Source organism: Phyllostomus hastatus, unplaced genomic scaffold (genome assembly GCF_019186645.2).
Source record: "Phyllostomus hastatus isolate PE091 unplaced genomic scaffold, TTU_PhHast_1.1 phas_scaffold_182, whole genome shotgun sequence".
Taxonomy (NCBI): domain Eukaryota; kingdom Metazoa; phylum Chordata; class Mammalia; order Chiroptera; family Phyllostomidae; genus Phyllostomus; species Phyllostomus hastatus.
The window spans coordinates 16171645-16187783 of record NW_025334013.1 but is presented as its reverse complement, the minus strand read 5'-3'; the positions used below and the strand labels follow the sequence as shown (position 1 = coordinate 16187783).

The following is a 16139-nucleotide window of genomic DNA, read 5'->3' as shown; positions in this document are numbered from 1 at the left end:
TGGCTTCCTGGGCTGTGTGAAGGTTCCTGAATTAGGGGGTGGCTTAAGTGTGTATGTTTGTTTTTTTCTTTTAAATATTTTATTTATTTATTCATTTTTAGAGAGTGGGAGGGAGAAAGAGAGGAAGAGAAACATCAATGTGAGAGAGATACATCAATCAGTTGGCTCTCGCATGCCCCCAACTGGGGACCTGGCCTGCAACTCAGGCCTGTGCACTGACTGGGAATCGAACCAGTGACCTTTCAGTTCACAGGCCAGCCGGCACTCAATCCGCTGAGCCACGCCAGCCAGGGCTGTTTGTTTATTTTTGGATTATGTTTATAAAACGAAAGGGGGAAACCTGTCTCCGGTCTCACAGAATGTTAACAACCGCCTCACAGGGTTGTTGTGAGGACTGAAGCCAAAGTCTGCTAAGCACCGGGTCGGTGAGGAGTGGTTACTTTTATATTTATCCTGGAAGATGCAGCCTGAGGCTGCCTTGTTGGGCTTCCCGGTGGGCTGGTGGGCTTCCCAGCCTCCGCAGGGGCAGCACCAAGTTTGTCTGGGCTCTGTCAGTACCCAGGGCAGGAGGAGGGGGGCCTTGGTCACTCACCTCCCCCTCTGAGCCTCTCTCTTCTCATCAGTGAAGGGATGACTCTGTGCCTTTCTAGCACTGACGTCAGGGTTACCTGTGACCTAGATCAGTGGGTTCCTATGCCCCTGAAAATTAGTGGGAAGTCATTTTGTGTTGTCTTGGAAGGGTGTGCGGGGAACTGCTGATGGCCATGCTGCCCTCCACCCCAGTCTCAGGGGAATCAATGCCCCTTCAGCCATGGAAGGTCCCAGGAACCTGGGTCCTGAGCTTTGCTCTATGCTGAGTCCTTAACCCCCTCTCCAGGCATGGCGATGCTCCATTTTTACAGATGAGAAAACTCAGAGAGCAACCTTCGGTCACAGAGCCAGTATGAGGCAGGTCTGGAGTTTCTGCCTCATTCCCCTGCAGCAGGGGCTGGGGACCTGCTCTGGGCTGCATGTCGTTACAGTGTGAGACCTTGGGCCTTGCAGTGCCCTCCCCATGGGCAAGGCTTTGCCAAGGCATTCAGTGTTCTGAGTGCTGCAGCTGTGATCGGGGAAGGCAAAGGTGCCTCTTTCCCCTGGCTGGGCCTGGCACGCAGAGCCCTGCGTCCTGGGAAGGCTGCCTGGGCTGCAGCTGTGCGCTTCCTCACCCACCCTCAGCTGCTCTCGATCCTGGGCCAGGCTGTCTCCCATCTTCTGTAACTCGCCGTCTCCCCCACCTCAAGAATCTAGCAGCCCTATGCCTCCCGAGAGAGAGCCTTCTCAGCACCCCCAGCGGTGACTGGCCCCCAGAAGGACCTGAGTCATCCAGGGGGCAGAGGTTAAGCTAGACGATGGGGGTGGGAAGCCTTGGAGAGGCCTTGGGGGACAGCATGTTCTGGCCAGCGCACTAGTCACGGGAGTTTCCAAAGCAGCGAGGACATCAAAGCAGAAAAACACCTGACACCCTGGATCTGGGCTGGACCCACTCTACCCCCACCCCTCTAGAATCGTCCCCCTCCCAGGTGCCTCCCCTGCGCAGCTGCTTACGGGGTATTTATAGCCTGAGTTTGGGCAGCGAGGACGTTAGCTTTATTTCGGAAGTGATAATTCCAGTTCCAGGTGGATGAACCCGGGAGAACCCAGCGTCCCTTCCCCCACTCCACTCTCCCCTAAAGGCACTCCAGCTTCTGCTCCCACCCAGCCCACCTAGAAATCACCCTGCTTGGTCCTAAGTGTGTGAGCCAAAAAGTGGGGCTGTCCTTTCAGATATTCCCCTACCCGCTGAGTTTTCAGACCTCAGGCTGCACAGCAGCGAGCCTCCTAGTTTCCCGACTGGAGCGTGGAGCGGCGCTGACCTCTAGTGGTCTAGGATGGTAACGCAGGGCGACGGCCGAGCCTGAGCCCAGGGTCCCTGGCGGGGCAGGGGTCAATCGCCCGCCTTCTCATCCCTTTCGTCCCCTCCTCGCTCTGCTCCGCCGGTTCGAGAAGGAAGCCAAAACTAGCTTCCTGGCGCCTCTTTGCTCCATCGCTGGGACGTGATGATCGTGCCTGGCAACGCAGGCGTCTGTGGTTAAACTGCCTTCCCACCGGACTGGAAACCCCGAAGATGGGGATGGAGTTTCAACTCCTCACTCCTGTCCACACTCCCGCCACCGTCCTCACTGAGCCAGGCACGCAGCTGATGTTTCTTCCATTATCTTTTCATCAAATATTCGTAGCGCACCTGCCAGGCTAGAGAAGGAGAACACGACCCTGCCTTTCTGAGGCTCCCGGGCCAGTCCAGAGGCTTGATGGTATGCGCGACCAGGCAGCATGCACAATGCCGGGACTGCGGGAAACACCCAGCTATAAAAGCACAGAAGAGACCAAACCGACCCGGAGACGGGATGGGGGTCAGACAAGTCCCTGTGGGAGGCGAGGATTTGAAAGACAAGAAGTCAACTGGGCAGAGTGATTGGCACTGGCAGAGGCACGGAGGCGGAACCATCATCTGTTGCTGGGCTGCACAGTGGGGTGAGGTCCCACCCCCTCCGGGCGATGTAACTGATTGGCCAATTGGAATCTGACGTGTTGGCCAACTGGATTCCTTAATTGGGTCCGTAGATGTCTCTAGGGAGGGAACATCTGAGCCGCGCCACCTCCCCTAAGCAGGTGCAGCGCCCGTGGGAGTAAGGAAGGGGTTTCTGTAGGTCCTACTTAGGGCTTCTCCAGGCTGCGATACTTCTTTCGCAGCACCGACACGGGGTCCTTGAAGAGCACTGGCTCCAGACGGAAGCGAGAGGACACCAGAGGCATGTGGCCGAACCCTGCCGCCATCTGGTTGATGCAGTTATGGTCTGCGGGCTGCAACGCAGGTGCGGGCCCCCGGCCCCTAGACACCTAAGAGGGGGAGGAGAAATATGTCGGAGGGTTTTCCGTCTTTATGAACCCAGCCTTTTCCCTCCCCCCCCCCCCGCCCCCAGCAGAAAGAATTCGGGTTAGCCAGTGAAAGGGAACTCTCCCCTACTTCTCCTCCCAGTGCCCCTCCAGCCTCACCAGTGGTGGTCTGGCTTCCAGATGCCGCTTCCCATAGGGCACCTTGATAGGGGGCAGCTTCGTAGCTGCTGCTACTAGGAAATTCATTAGGACGTCCACACAGGTGGGTGTGTCATCTGCCAGGCTCCTCAGAGCCTCGGGCAGGGAGTGGGTGAAGAGGGTGTGGTAATACCTGGGTGAGGGGGGGAGACAGGGAGAGGCTGCAACCGAGTTTGCCCCCTCCCCAGGCCTCATTCTCCCAGTCCTGACACTCTCCCCCTGACCCCAGTCTCCAAGCCTTTCACAAAACCCCTGCTCCCCGCTCTGAGCCCTGGCCACTTCAGAGAGCCCCCACTGTAAGTACCAAGTGCTCCCCGCTGTTCTGTGCTCTCTGTGGCTTGCCTGCAGCCAATGGTGTACCCCTGCCCCCTCCCCCACAGCTCCCTGGGGCCCCTACCCCAGGCTCTGAGGAATGAACTCAGACCCAGACTGAGAGGGGATCAGCTGGTTCCAAGGCCCTCAAACATGGCAGCCCAAAACCAGCTTCTGGAAGGATGTGGGCTAACGAGGCTGGTGCCGCTGCAGGCGAGCCTTGCTCCACGCAGCCCTCCCACTGAACAGCCCGGCCCCGCAGACAGTAGGGGTGTTCTTCACTGTGCTGAGGATTCCCTGCGAGAGGTTCCGCATTTGGTTTAAACATGTTAAAGAAGGCCCTCTAAAGAGGCCCTCCAGAATTCAGTCCCAGCCCCAAGACTGGGGTGCTTGTGCAGCCCCCAGCTCATCACACACATTTATTTTTTTAACTTATTAAAATTTCTTTTATCATTTGACTATCACACAACCCTATGAGGTGAATACATTTTATAGATGAGGAAGCTGAACCTCAGGAGATGTGAGGAGACTTGCCCACCACCCAGCTGGGACATGGCAGGCCTGGGCCTTGAACCTGGATCTCTGGGCTCTAGTCAGTGTTCGCTCCAGGCCACCCTGCTCCTGCTTTAAAGAGGGTCGCTGGCCCTCTGATCCTGGTGCCAGGGCCACCACCTGTACCTGTGGTAGAAGACGGCTGAGGTGAGGACCATGGAGAACTCGTTGACCCTCTCAGCGGTGTAGCCCCAGCCACCCCGGGCCTCATCCCAGAAGTGGCTCCACGTCAGGAAGCCCACCATCCGCTCCGGGAAGCTCTGCCACACCACAAAAGCAAAGTCCACCTGGGGAGACATTTAAGTGAGGTCCGAGGGAGGAACATCCAGAGACATGGACGCAAAGCCGGCCTGAGCTCAGGAAGAGGAGATAAGACCATGGAAGTGTTCAGAGGATGCTTAGGGGAAAATTTTCAGCTGGGAGTGGACAAAAAAGCATTTTCAAAATAGTCTGTAGAAAGTTTCTATTAGATTTCTAAGGAGGAGGCTGAGTCGCATGCCGGGGCGGTTTCAAAGGCAGGAGACCGGGTCTCTGACACCCGGCCCTCCCAGCTCGGGGACCCGAGGGGCCACCAGGGCCCTCTGGCTCAGTCCCCACCCACACTGGACTCCTCCTGGGCCCAGTCCGCACCTCACTTGTGGAAAGACTGCTGTGGGCATCGAGGCTGAGGACGGCGTCGGTGCTGACGGCACTGTATGGGCGGAAGCGGTCGCTGGCCTGCAGTGGGAGAGAGATGACTCAGCCAGCGGTGGGAAGCTGCAGGGCCCCCCCCGTGAACATCCGAGTGTGTGCCAAGCAGGAGTCCTGAGGGCATGTTGTAAAGAAAAGGCAGTGAAAATGGAAGCCTGCCCTGAACTTTGACCTGAGGAACTCATTTTACCTCTTGGAATTGGACTTCCCCTTTGGTAAAATGGGAAGGGGGGGGTGGTGGGAGTTGGTGACTAGGGGCCCTTCCTGACATCTCAGGATTCTTCCCTTGTCTTTATTGGATGCTCACCTCATCCCTGGAAAGGGTTGTCAAATATCCTTTGTTGGAAAGAAACAGGTCCAGCCCTGGCTGGTGTGGCTCAGTTGGTTGGAACATCATCCCATAGACTGGAAGGTCATGGGTTTGATTCCCAGTCAGGGCACATACCCAGGTTGCAAGTTTGACCCCCAGTTGAGGTGCATATGAGAAGTAAACTGACTGGTGTCTCTCTCTCCCCCCATTCCTCTCTCTCTAGAAGCAATGTCCTCGAGTGAGGACAAGAAACAGGTTCAGAGATGAAGGGACTCGTCCAGAACCATACAGCAAGCAGGTGGCTCGTGCTGACCCAGGCTGGCAGAAGTCGCCCCTCTCGGGCCCGTCTGTCCACGTTTCCTCCAGACCCCAGTCTCTCCTCCACACCTCATCTGAAACACCACGTACCCCCTCTGCCTTCCCTCGTCTCATAAGACCCCAGTGCTCTGGAAGCACAATCCACAAGGGCCAGGGGTGGAAGAGAATCATTTCTATTAGGCCAGTAGGCAAACCTCCTGTCCGATTTCTTCAGGCCCATTGTGAAGTCCGGCTTTGGCTCAGGCCAGAGTAAATCCGCCCCCCGCCACCCCCCCTACTCGGGGCCCTGCCTCCTGGGGCTGAGCCCACCCCTTCCATGCCGCTCCCCACCCCTCACCTTCCTGTGCCCCTCGATGACTGTCAAGGGCACTGCTGTCTCAGGCCACCTGGGTGGGGGTGGCTTGTCATTGCTCCAGAGAACCAGGATCTAGGAGGAAAGCGGGTGTTACTGAAGTCTGGGCCAGAAAGATCCCAAGCGTTTTCTTTCTCAGGATGGAAGAAGTATGGGTGAGCGGCTGTACATGTGAGTTTGGGAGAAGACAGCTGGAGCTGAGGTCCTTTCATTGCTGTCCTGTTCTTGCCTCTGGGCGTCTGGAAGGCAGGGGTTCCAGTGACACGAAGGTAGCTAGCTGCCCTTGGCATCAGAACTCAAGAGGGTTCTAGTGGTAGCCCCTAGCCTGGGTCCTGACCCCGTGTCCCACACCCACCCTGTCTCGAAGATTTTCATTCTCTTCCTCCTGCTCCGTTATCATTCCCAGCCCAGCTCCTATTCCCGTCTTTGTTGCCACTCCATCTGTGCCCCGGCTGAGCTCACGGCTTGCCCCTTCTGCAAGTGTTCTCGAGAGTCTCTCTGGCTTCTCTGGAAGGTATGTTTGGCAGCCTGAGTGCTAGGAAATGCTGACTGAATCTGAATCCCAGGGGAGAGCCCTTTCCTGCCTTTTCTCTGCACCCTCAGCGTCAAGCCCGGGGCCTGGTGCTCAGAAAGTGAGCTGGGTGAGTAAGTGAGTGAACACAGGTATGTTTATCCCTCCAGCCTCCCCAAGAGGTACCTCTTTTTGGATGGAGTCATCAATTTCCATGGGGAGGCAGAGAGGGGGGTGGGGAAAAAGGACGAGAAACTTGGGACTTAAAGAAGAAGGCAGCAATGGTGCTTAAAAGTCTTCCCCGTGCCTTCCCTCCCCAAAATGGGTGGTTATCTTTGGGGTCCAGGTGTCTTCAAGGGCCCTGCCCTGTCTTTTGCCCCCACCCTGGATCCCAGCTGGCAAGGGGACAGACCTGGGCACAGTGCTGGGAGCCTGCCACCGCCTGGATGAGCTTCAGGGGGGGCTGGCCTGGGGCCCCCACCCAGATCAGGGCGCTGAACCTGCCTGCAGGGTGAGAGCCTGGGGGAATGAGACACAGGCTATTAGGGTGGGGGTGGGGGGACAGTCCTCTGGGGAGTGACGGGACTGGGGACCCTGGGAGCCAGGAGAGAGGTCAGGGACCTGGGGATGCCTTGGTGGGGCTCTGTGGTTGAGACTGGGAGGAACTCGAGGAGATACGATGAGGGGACTTCAGGACATACCCTGCCGTAGGTAATAGAAGGGGAAGTCCGAGGGACTTGTGGAAAACGTGGGCAGGGCCAGGAGAGCCCCCGGGGGGCTGTTCCACAGCAGTGAGGGGTGAGCAGACACTCCAAGGATGCGGTCCTGAATAATCTGTAAAATGAGAGCGGGCTCTGCAGACTGGACGGAGTGGCCAGGGCGGCAGTGAACGGGGTCTGAGGAAGTGAGGACCTGGCTAGCTCCGCCCCTCCCCCTTGAGGCTGCGGGAGGGGGGTGGCAGCTGCGGCACCCAACCCCTGGGAGCAGAAGGGTTTCAGACGCAGGAGTCCAGAGTAGAAGACACTCGGTGATGGTGGCCGGAGCTGGCAGATGCTGGGGAGCTGGCTGCCTCCCTCTCCGTCCTCACTGGTCACGGACCTCGCCAACGGCTCCGACACTCTTTCCAGACCCAAAGCCTCTCCCGCGCAGCCCCAGGGCAGCCAGCGCCCATCAGCTGGAGTCGGTGCATGCTTTGGAATCTATCTGCGACCGCCATCCCTCTACAGATGGGGAAACTGAGGCCGGCGTTGGGGAAGGAGCTTATCCAAGAGCTCCAGTCTCCGCGTCATCCCAGAAGCATCTTTAAGGGGGAAGCCCAAACGAGGCGGAGGAGCTGTCCTGCGGGGGTGGGGCAGGAGCCTGGTGCCAGGGCCCCAGCCATGCAAGTCCCCCCTTACCTCGAGAGCGGTGTGGATGACCTTCTCCACGGAGGAGAAGTAGGTGTCCCACAGAAACTGCGTCTGCTGACGCAGGGTGAGCACCCGCGTCAGGGGCATCTCCTGGAGGGCAGCCAGGACCTGGGCCGCAGAGGGAGAAGAAGAGAAGGCGTGTGGTGCGGCCTTGTCAGGCCCCAACTGACCCTGGGGTAGGGGGTCAGGGAACCAGAAGCCCTCTCCTGTGGTTCTCCAGAGTTAGCAGCAGCCACCCTCAGGCCAAGTCCCGGGTAACATAGCATTGGAAGTTCAAGGGTCACAGAGAGCTGAGTTTCAATGCCATTTAGTAACCGTGTGACTGTGGACAAGCGACTTAACCTCTCTGAGTGTTCCCGCATGTGTAAAGTGGGGCCGATAATGGTACCTGCTGCCCAGGGTGGTTGTGAGGGTTGAATGAGGTGGCACACGTTACGTGCTCAGCGCGGCGTAGAGGTTCAGTGCGAGGTAGCTGCTGGTGTTAGCTCCCTGCACCCTCCTCCCTTCTCAGCGGGGTCAAAGTTCACACCCGCATCTCCCAGAGCCGGGCAAAACTGGTTCCATCAGATGGAAGAGTCGCTGTCTTTTCCTTTGCCACCCGAAGCCTCATTCATTGAGGCACTCCAATTGGGGGTTTTGTGTGTGTGTGTGTGTGTGTGTGGACTTCTCTTACATTGGGTATTTAAGTGGTCATGGACCCGTGGGGCTGGGCCCATGGAGATCAACTGCTCTAACTCCTCCCATTTTACAAAAGGGGAAACTAAGGCTGAAAGAGGCTCAGGACATGCTCTCAGAACCCTCAGGAGTCTGTCTCCATGTGATCCGGTGGAGTCCTGGAGGCTTGGGAACAAAGTCACCAACATACTACAGAGACAGGGCATATGGATGAGAGCTGGGGCTGGCCTAGGGGCTGGGGTCCTGGGGTCCCTCCCATGTCCTGGGCCCAGTCCCCACCCCACGGGCAGGGCCCTCGGCTACCTGAAGTGGGAGCCTCTCATCAGCTACAACAGCCGCCTTGGTCCAATCGATAACCTCGGAGAAGGGCAGCTCCCAGCGAGGGCTGAGAAGTACAGGGATGCAGCCAGCCTGGGGGGTGGGGGTGTCACTGGGGAGCCCCGTCCCGCCCTACACACATACACCCACCTCCCAGTTCCAAGGCAGCAGCTGCTGCTGTTGGGGGCAAGGAGCAAGGAGGAGAGACCAGTGGTTCGGGGAGTGTGGGTTGTTCCGCAGAGGGTGGGATGAACGGGGCCACGGGCACACCCGAGTCCCAGAGTAAAGGAGTAAAGGGCAGCTCGCGGCTCCTTCCCATTGGCCTGGGGCCCAGAGGACCCTGGCAGCTCAGGTGTGGGGGGTCAGGGATGGGGGATGCCCAAGTTGGGGTTGTACCTGCAGGGCTTGGAGGAAGTGCAAGGCATCAAGACGGCGGCTGCGGCCCGGGATGAGGCAGAAAGTGGCATTGGGCAGCGTTGCCCCAGGGCGGGCCCTAAAGAGGCACAGGAGGGGCCCAGCGTATTTGAGGCCTGAGACAGCTGCACTTTCCAGCACCTGGCCCACTGATGGCCCCCCAGCCCCCACAGCAGCACTCCCAAATTCACAAGGTACAAACCCACCACCTGTTCTTGTATGTTAACAAACGCTCGGGCACAAGCACAGCTACACACTGATACACCTACACAAGCGCCAGCCTCACATGCACCCCTCACCCACAAGGCAGGAGCCCCTGGTTCTAGCTCTGCCTCTGCCCTTGCTGGTCTTAGAAACCTCCCTTCTCTCCTCTAGGCCTCGGTTTCCTCATTTGCAAAATGGGCAGCGGCAGGACCTGATTTTCCAAGGCCGGTCTGACTTGGACATGCCCGTGTTTGCCCTCCCACAGCTCTGCCCCCCGCAGACTCTGGGGCAGCCCTCACCTGAGTGGCCTCCATGCCCTGCCTCCCCACCCCCATCCCGAGGGCCCAGGCCCATGAAAGGCTCCTCTGTCGTGAGGTGGGCTGGGCCCCCAGCCTGGAACCACACAGGAAGCTGCTGCTCAGAGGCCCCTCACCCAGAGGACAGGCCTCCTCTGTTCTTCCCACCTCCTCCCCCAGCTCCAGGGCCACACTCAGGCTATGTGTGCCTGGGGGGAGGGGGGTCACAGCCTCCTCAGAGCCACTTCCCTGGCACCGCCCACCCACAGAAGTGGTGCCCGTGACCTAGCTGCTGGGTAGGGGGAGGGGCGTCAGGCAGGACTCGTGGGCTCACCGGCCTGCTCAGAACAGGACTGGTGAACAGGGCCCAGAGGGTCCCAGGATCCTCCTCAGCTACAGCGTATTTGGTCCTGAGTCCAAACCTTCAAGGAGCAGTCCTGGGAGTCCTTAGTCAGCCTCTGGGCCAACCCCCATTGAACAGATGGGGAGACTGAGTCTCAGACTCAAAGATGAGTTCAGGGTCTCAGCAAGAGCTGGGCAGAGCTGGAACGGGAACCAAGGTGCGCTACTCAGGGCCCTGAGTTATGTGAACCACCCGGGGCTGCTGCCTTCTTTCTGCAGTGCTGTGTCCACCAGGCTTTCCATGAAAGGGACAGTGAGTTAAACAGCAGAACCCCCTTCACCTCATTAAAAGCGGCAGCACCAGCCAGCTATAGCACTCCCCCGCCCCCAGTAAAGCCTTAAGGGACTGAAAACACCTAAGATTAAGGCTTCAGAGAGCCCAGAAACAAAGAGCCTGTTGAAGGAACTATACCCCTCGGCCCTCATTAGCCCCCACCGTTCCCTCACTTTGAACTGTCCTTCTGCCTTGTCCTGGAGCACCCCTCCCTTCCTTGCAGCCCAAGGAATTCCACTCCGTCTTAACATCTAAGCTCAAATGTCACTTCCTCCAGCAAGCCTTCCTGATCTCTCCAGAGATGGCTCCCTCCTCTCTGCTCCCACAGCCCTTACGTGCGCTGGAGCAGCAATGAGCCAAGCTAACCTTTATCGAGCACATACTTTGTGCTAAGTGCTTGACTTTCATGACCACAGTTCATTCTCACAGCAGCCCTATGAGATAGAAGGTATGTGCTGTTAACGTCGCATATTATAGATGAGGAAACCGAGGCCGGCAGAAGTCACATAGCTCTGAAGTACAGGAGCCAGGCGGCTTGCACAGCCTCTCCATGCTTAACAGTGTGTATCACAACCAGGGACTCGTCTGTCTGTCCTGCAGGACCAAGCTACTTGAGGACGGGGCTGTGCCTCCCTCATCTCAGGTCTCTAGGGCCGAGCAGAGCGCCTGGCAGAGAACGGGTCACTCACTGGGTGCTAAATGAATGACTTCTCAGTGTGCCACTGAAGCCAGACCCAGGACCAATGGACCCCATGTCTGAAAAGTCAGTTTTGGTACAAGTTCTAATAATGGAGCTGGTTGTGAGTAGTCAGTCGGTAGCCTTGTAAGATGGTGAGCTCCCCATCAGTAGAAGTAAACAAGCAGAGGCTGGAGGAGCACCTGCATGTGTGTGTTATAGAAGGGTCGTTGTGGCAACTGCCAATGAAATCTGGGGTTTCGTGGGGTTCCGTGATCATATAAGATACTTGCCATGGAATCAGGGCCCCAGGGTCAAGGCTGGAGCGCATGTGGCTCCACCTGCTTTCATATGCCCTGGGCACTTCCTATGGCCTTTGTGACCCCTCTGCCATAAAAAAAAATGGATAAAAATTATATTTGATGTGTTGATATAAACATGAACATATTAATATTATATATGAAAATATTTTCTTCTACCTAAAAGCTCATTTTTTTCTCCTGATTCAGAAAAAAATGAAAACCCTTTCATAGGCCCCTAAAGGCGTCATGGGCCGGAGGCACGGCACCCCCTGCACCCAGTAGAGATGGGCCAGGGGACTTTAAAACCTGCACTGAACTTGTGCAAATAAACAAATTAAAACCATGGGAGAGCAGAGGTTCCTGTTGCTTGTGCACACACAGAGCAGCTCAGAAAAGACGCGAGAGAGAAACCAGCAGCGGTGTTTGGCTCCAGGAAGGGAAACGGGGTGGCCGGGGACCGGGCGGGAGGGAGTTTTTACTGTGTGCCCTTTTGTGCCTTTGGAATTTTGTAGCATGTGAATGAATCCCCTATTCATAAAAATAAGTAACAATTTCAGTGGGTGGAGGCTTATTCCAAAGCAACAGGAGAACTGCCCGACAAAGGTGGAAAAACATGGGCTTTGGAGCCAGAAGTGCAGGGTTGAAGCCCAGTGCCAAGCGCCTGAGCAGAAACATGAGGGAGGCTGTGATGAATCAAGGAGCCTGTCACCAAAGGCCCTAGGCTGGCCCCGTGCCCTCCGCCCCTCTGAGCCTCGGTTCCCCGTTCCCCGGAGTGAAAACGCTAATACCTCCCTCACTGAAGGGCATGACAGAGGATTAGCGTGACTTCTGTGAGGTGGCGCAGCACCTGGCCCAGAGCAAGCTTTCCCTGAATATTCACGTCGTCCCCTCCCCCTCTCCCTTGCTCGCTGAGTGAATGTGGGACAGCGGCGGGGACAGTGAATCGCCTCTCTCTCGGGCCAGCAGTGGTTTACGCAGGCCACCTTCCAGGGCTGGCCGCGCGGCTGCCGGCCTCCCTCCCACACTCTGTCCCTGCACTGCCCGCTAGCTCAGGCAGCTGCCTGGCACTTCAGGGAAACTGAGACCCAAACTGCCCCAGAGATGAGAACTCCTGTGACCTACAGGTGGGAGGGAGGAAGCCAAAGACAGAACTTCTTGATGTTAGACAACAATATCAGAGCCTGCCAGGCGTCACGCCTGGGAGAAAAACTTACCAAAAATGCCACTCAGAGGGAGGGCCACGCTGATTAGAAAACCTCGGCCAGTTCTGGCCAGTTCGGGGCCAATCAGTAAACTGTGCACAGCTCCCTAACTCTCGGTTTCTCCAAGAGGTTCAGGCTGCAATACCTTTCCTATTCACCAGTGAAACCTGCTGCATTTCGCAGTAACTACAGTCAGCTGAAAGAAGACCTGTCTGTGCAAGAACAGCTAAGAGCCAAGTCAGAAAAGTGACACAGGGCATGGTGAGTGGAGCCCCTTGTCACCAAAGGTGAGCTCTGAGCTCGAGGTACCTGGGGGATCCTGGCTTTTGGGGTAACTGCCGAGAATGCCTACTAGGAGAGGGTCCTGGCCAAAAGGCTGTGGGAGCTGGTGGGGAAATTCCGTATGTACTTCCCCTGGCTGTGGGGCTCCCTAGAGGAAGTAGAGAGATTTATTCCCACGAGCACCCTTGGGCTGCGAAAAGCCCCAGAAGCCCCAGGCAGAGGCAAAAACGGAGCGTGGCCACGGGACGAATTCCTGGGAGGGAAGCGGAGCTCAGAATAGCCCACGTTGTGCCGGCAGAGAACAGGGGTGTGCCTGGGGGAGGGAGAGGGAATCCTCTGCTTCAGGGTCCCCGGACAAGCTCAGGAAGATGTTCGTTCTTGCCTGCCCTGCCAGCTTTTGGAAACTGCTGGCCTCCGGGGGGGGGGGGGGCAGACAGGTTAGGGTGCTTAGGGGTTAATAGCTGTATCACCTAAGGTGTGTCACCCCAACGGGGCCAGGTAGAGAGAAGTTTCTAAATGAGCTCTCCATGTCCCATAGGCCAGTGCCCTCTATATGTATTCAGGACTCCCACTGGCAGGAAGTTCTTCTGTAGGTCTAGCCCAATTCATATTTGCTCTGACCAAAGACTGTTTCCTTGCTAGGTCAATCTCCAGAGTTAGACACAGGCGCAGCCCCCACCTGTGACTGATCACCGTGGCCCTGTGGGATTTGACAGGGTCGACGGTAAACGAACCCTCCCTTAGAATTCGGAATGCTGATGCTGAAGGCTTTGGAGACAGGCGATTCTGAGTTAAAATACTGCCTGTGCACTCGCTGGCTGGGTGGCCTCGAACAATGACTTAACCTCTCTGAGCTTCAGTGACTGATACACAAACACTTAATGATAGCAATGAGTATTATCTTATTACAATCATTATTTATGGAAGTGCTCAGCACAGAGCTAACAGTATAGGAGTGCACGTTAAATAAAATATTAGTGAAGGAGGCATTGGCATAAGAGAAAAAGAGTAAGAGTGAGTCATGTTTTTATGTTTTTCAAGATCCCCAAGGGAGAACTCCAAAACCCGCCTTGAACCAGGCAGTAGGGCTCCCCGCTGTCTAACTTGACTCCCTCCTGCTGTCGCTAGTTCTCCCGTCTCCATCCCGCCCTCCACCCTGACCTCTGGGCTCGCTCCCCTCACAGACCCCTCTCCTCCAGCCCCCAGGGGGAAGTTCCACTTACAGCTCAGGTCCACGGTCCTGCTCACAGCGCCCGTCCCAGGGGCAGGTGGAGGAGTTGGTCCCTGCCGAGCGCCACCCACCCCTCTCTTCTGCCAGGGCTAGCAGGGCCGCCCTGGGGTGGGGGCTGTACTGCCGCAGCTGTCCAGGAGCCCCACCTCGAAACGGGTGCGCTTCAGAGAGAATCGGGAGGGCCACGTCAAAGCCAGGCCGGAAGGTGTCCACTGGGGGGCTGGCCTCAGCCACCATCGCCTGTCCCAGCTGGAAGGTCCAAGGACAGGAGGCTGGGTGGAGCCGGAGGACCAGACGGTTCTTGCCTTGGTCCCATGTCGGGGGCACCAGGCTGCACCCTCCAGCTGAGGCATCCAGGCTGAGGAGGTGGAGGCAGGCCTCAGCAGGGTCGAAGGTGTGGTAGCGGGATCCCTCAATGGAAGCCAGGATCTTGCGCTGCGTCTCAGAAATGGGTCCAGCGGCCGGGTACACAAACACCTTGAGGCTGCCACCCCTGCACTTCGAGGCATCAAAGCAAGCTCCCCAATCACAGCTGCCACTGCGGAGGGCTTGAGGAGGTCGAGGGGCATCTTCTGGCAGCTCCCCAGGATGGGAGAAACTCTGCAGGAGCTCTGCATCCAGCCAGCGGGGCCAGCCTGGGGGGGGCCCTGCCCGCGGTCTGGTGGGCACTGCCAGGCGGAGAAGGGGAAAGATTCCCAGGAGGCCGAGAAGCCAGGAGGTCAACAGTGCCAGCCACAGGGACTTCCTTCTCCACGACTGCATGTGGCCACCCACAGCCAGGGCTGGGGGAAGCAGGAGGTGCAGGGGCCCGACGCGGGGTCACTGGAGCTGGGATCACCCTAGTTCAGTGCCCTCATTGTACAGATGGGAACACCAAGGCTCATGAAGAGCAGGCTGTCCTGCCTAAGGTCAAACAGCAAGTTGCCAACCAGGCACAAGGAGGCCAGGTAGAACCCGGCTTTCTGGCCTGGCTTTCCTGTGGTCAGGACTCTGCCTCCTGGGCCTTCGGACAGCCAAGCCAACCTTTGCTCTCCCAGCAGGAGCCCCTGCCCCGGACACTATTCAGGCTGATGCAACCGCTGTCTAGATTGCTAGGCTGTGTCCTCTCTTCTTGGCTGAACCCCCTGACCTGGTCCTTGATGGAGAGTACAATCTGCCAGGCCATGGGGGACCTGTCAGAGCTCCCACAAGAGGTGGCTTGGCCAGGGTGCAGGGCTGGAAGAAGCACGGGGTGGTCTCCCCAATCCTCCCCCAGCCTGAGCAGCCCCAGAGCAGCTCTGGCCACCCCTGTGCCCGCTGACAAGCACTCCTGGGCTGCAGGCCCTGTGGCTGAGTTAAAATTAGACCCAGTGCCCCATGTGGGCTATCAGGGTCAGCTGAGGTCAAGGCCTGCATGCAGCTGGTGCCCCTTGGCTACAGTGCCAAAAGGGCTATTGGTCCTGATCCTTTCCTACCCTGCCGCTGTCTCCAGCTCAGGCAGCCTGGCCCCTCCTCCTCCAACCCCTGGGAGCTGGCCCTGCACCCTCTGTCTTGGAGCTGTCACGGTGCAGAGGCCGGGACCCTGCATCGAGACCCTGCCCCATGGCGCCCAAGCCCTTCGGATTTGTCTTCTCCGTTCCCTCTCCAGGCAACATCTGGCCAGTCTCGATCTCTCTCCTAGTGGCAGCCGGGCCCCTCCCCTGGCAGCCCTGATTCGCTCCTGGCTGGGAGGCAGGGTCTCCACTTAACCCCTTCCAAACCAGTTTCTTTGACTTGCTAATCAGAGCCAGCAGGGACCATACCTCAGTTTGCCATGAGCTGTCACAGCCTGTCTCTGAATTCTCACATTAACACTTCAAGTCAGAGGCTTATCACTGTCATTTTTTACAGATGAGAAAAGCGAAGCTCAGGGAAAGGATGTTATCCTTCTAAGGAGACTCAGCTAAGAGGCAGGGTTGGGGATTTGAACCCTGAGCTCCTGACCCTAATCCTTAGAGCTTCCCATGGTCACCCCAGCTGGGGGCCTGAGTGTGGGAGTCTACAAGTCGGATGACATAATATAAATGAGGTGTTAAGTAGCCCCGTGAGGGTGCTGGGCAAAGTGCTCCCGACGATTTCCAGGTTGGTCCCTCTTCCTTCAGCTGCCCCCACCCCACACCCTGGCAGCAGCAGGGGGTGGAGGAGGGTGTCTGCAGGCTGCCTGGGCCTAGAGTTGCTTCCTGCCCCAGGTGCCAGGTGTCATATTGGCCAAGGTGCCCAGGCAGAAAACAAAGGCTAAGTTCCCTGTGTTGGATCTGGAGTGTTCTCTCCTTGCAGCCT

The 16139-nt window shown here is 57.6% G+C and overlaps 1 protein-coding gene across 1 annotated transcript; it reads right to left on the bottom strand.

The window, feature by feature from the left end:
• Positions 1-1615: 1615 nt before the first annotated feature.
• Positions 1616-15467, bottom strand: EXTL1 (exostosin like glycosyltransferase 1). Its single transcript, XM_045859496.1, has 11 exons — positions 13834-15467; positions 8955-9051; positions 8544-8651; positions 7554-7673; positions 6858-6990; positions 6569-6675; positions 5631-5720; positions 4606-4692; positions 4102-4262; positions 3073-3244; positions 1616-2916 (listed from the first exon to the last, which is right to left on the bottom strand). The coding sequence occupies exons 1-11, from the start codon at positions 14601-14603 to the stop codon at positions 2734-2736; spliced, it is 2028 nt and encodes a 675-aa protein (XP_045715452.1). The 5' UTR covers positions 14604-15467; the 3' UTR covers positions 1616-2733.
• Between the last annotated feature and the right edge of the window lie 672 nt (positions 15468-16139).

Excerpts from the sequence above, each read along its gene's own strand:
- EXTL1 (XM_045859496.1), bottom strand. The coding sequence starts at position 14,603 with ATGCAGTCGTGGAGAAGGAAGTCCCTGTGGCTGGCACTGTTGACCTCC. Across the intron at positions 8,652-8,954 it reads ACTTCCTCCAAGCCCTGCAG|GCTGGCTGCATCCCTGTACT; the intron begins GTACAACCCCAA and ends CCCACCCCCCAG. Across the intron at positions 3,245-4,101 it reads TCAGCCGTCTTCTACCACAG|GTATTACCACACCCTCTTCA; the intron begins GTACAGGTGGTG and ends CCCCTCACCCAG.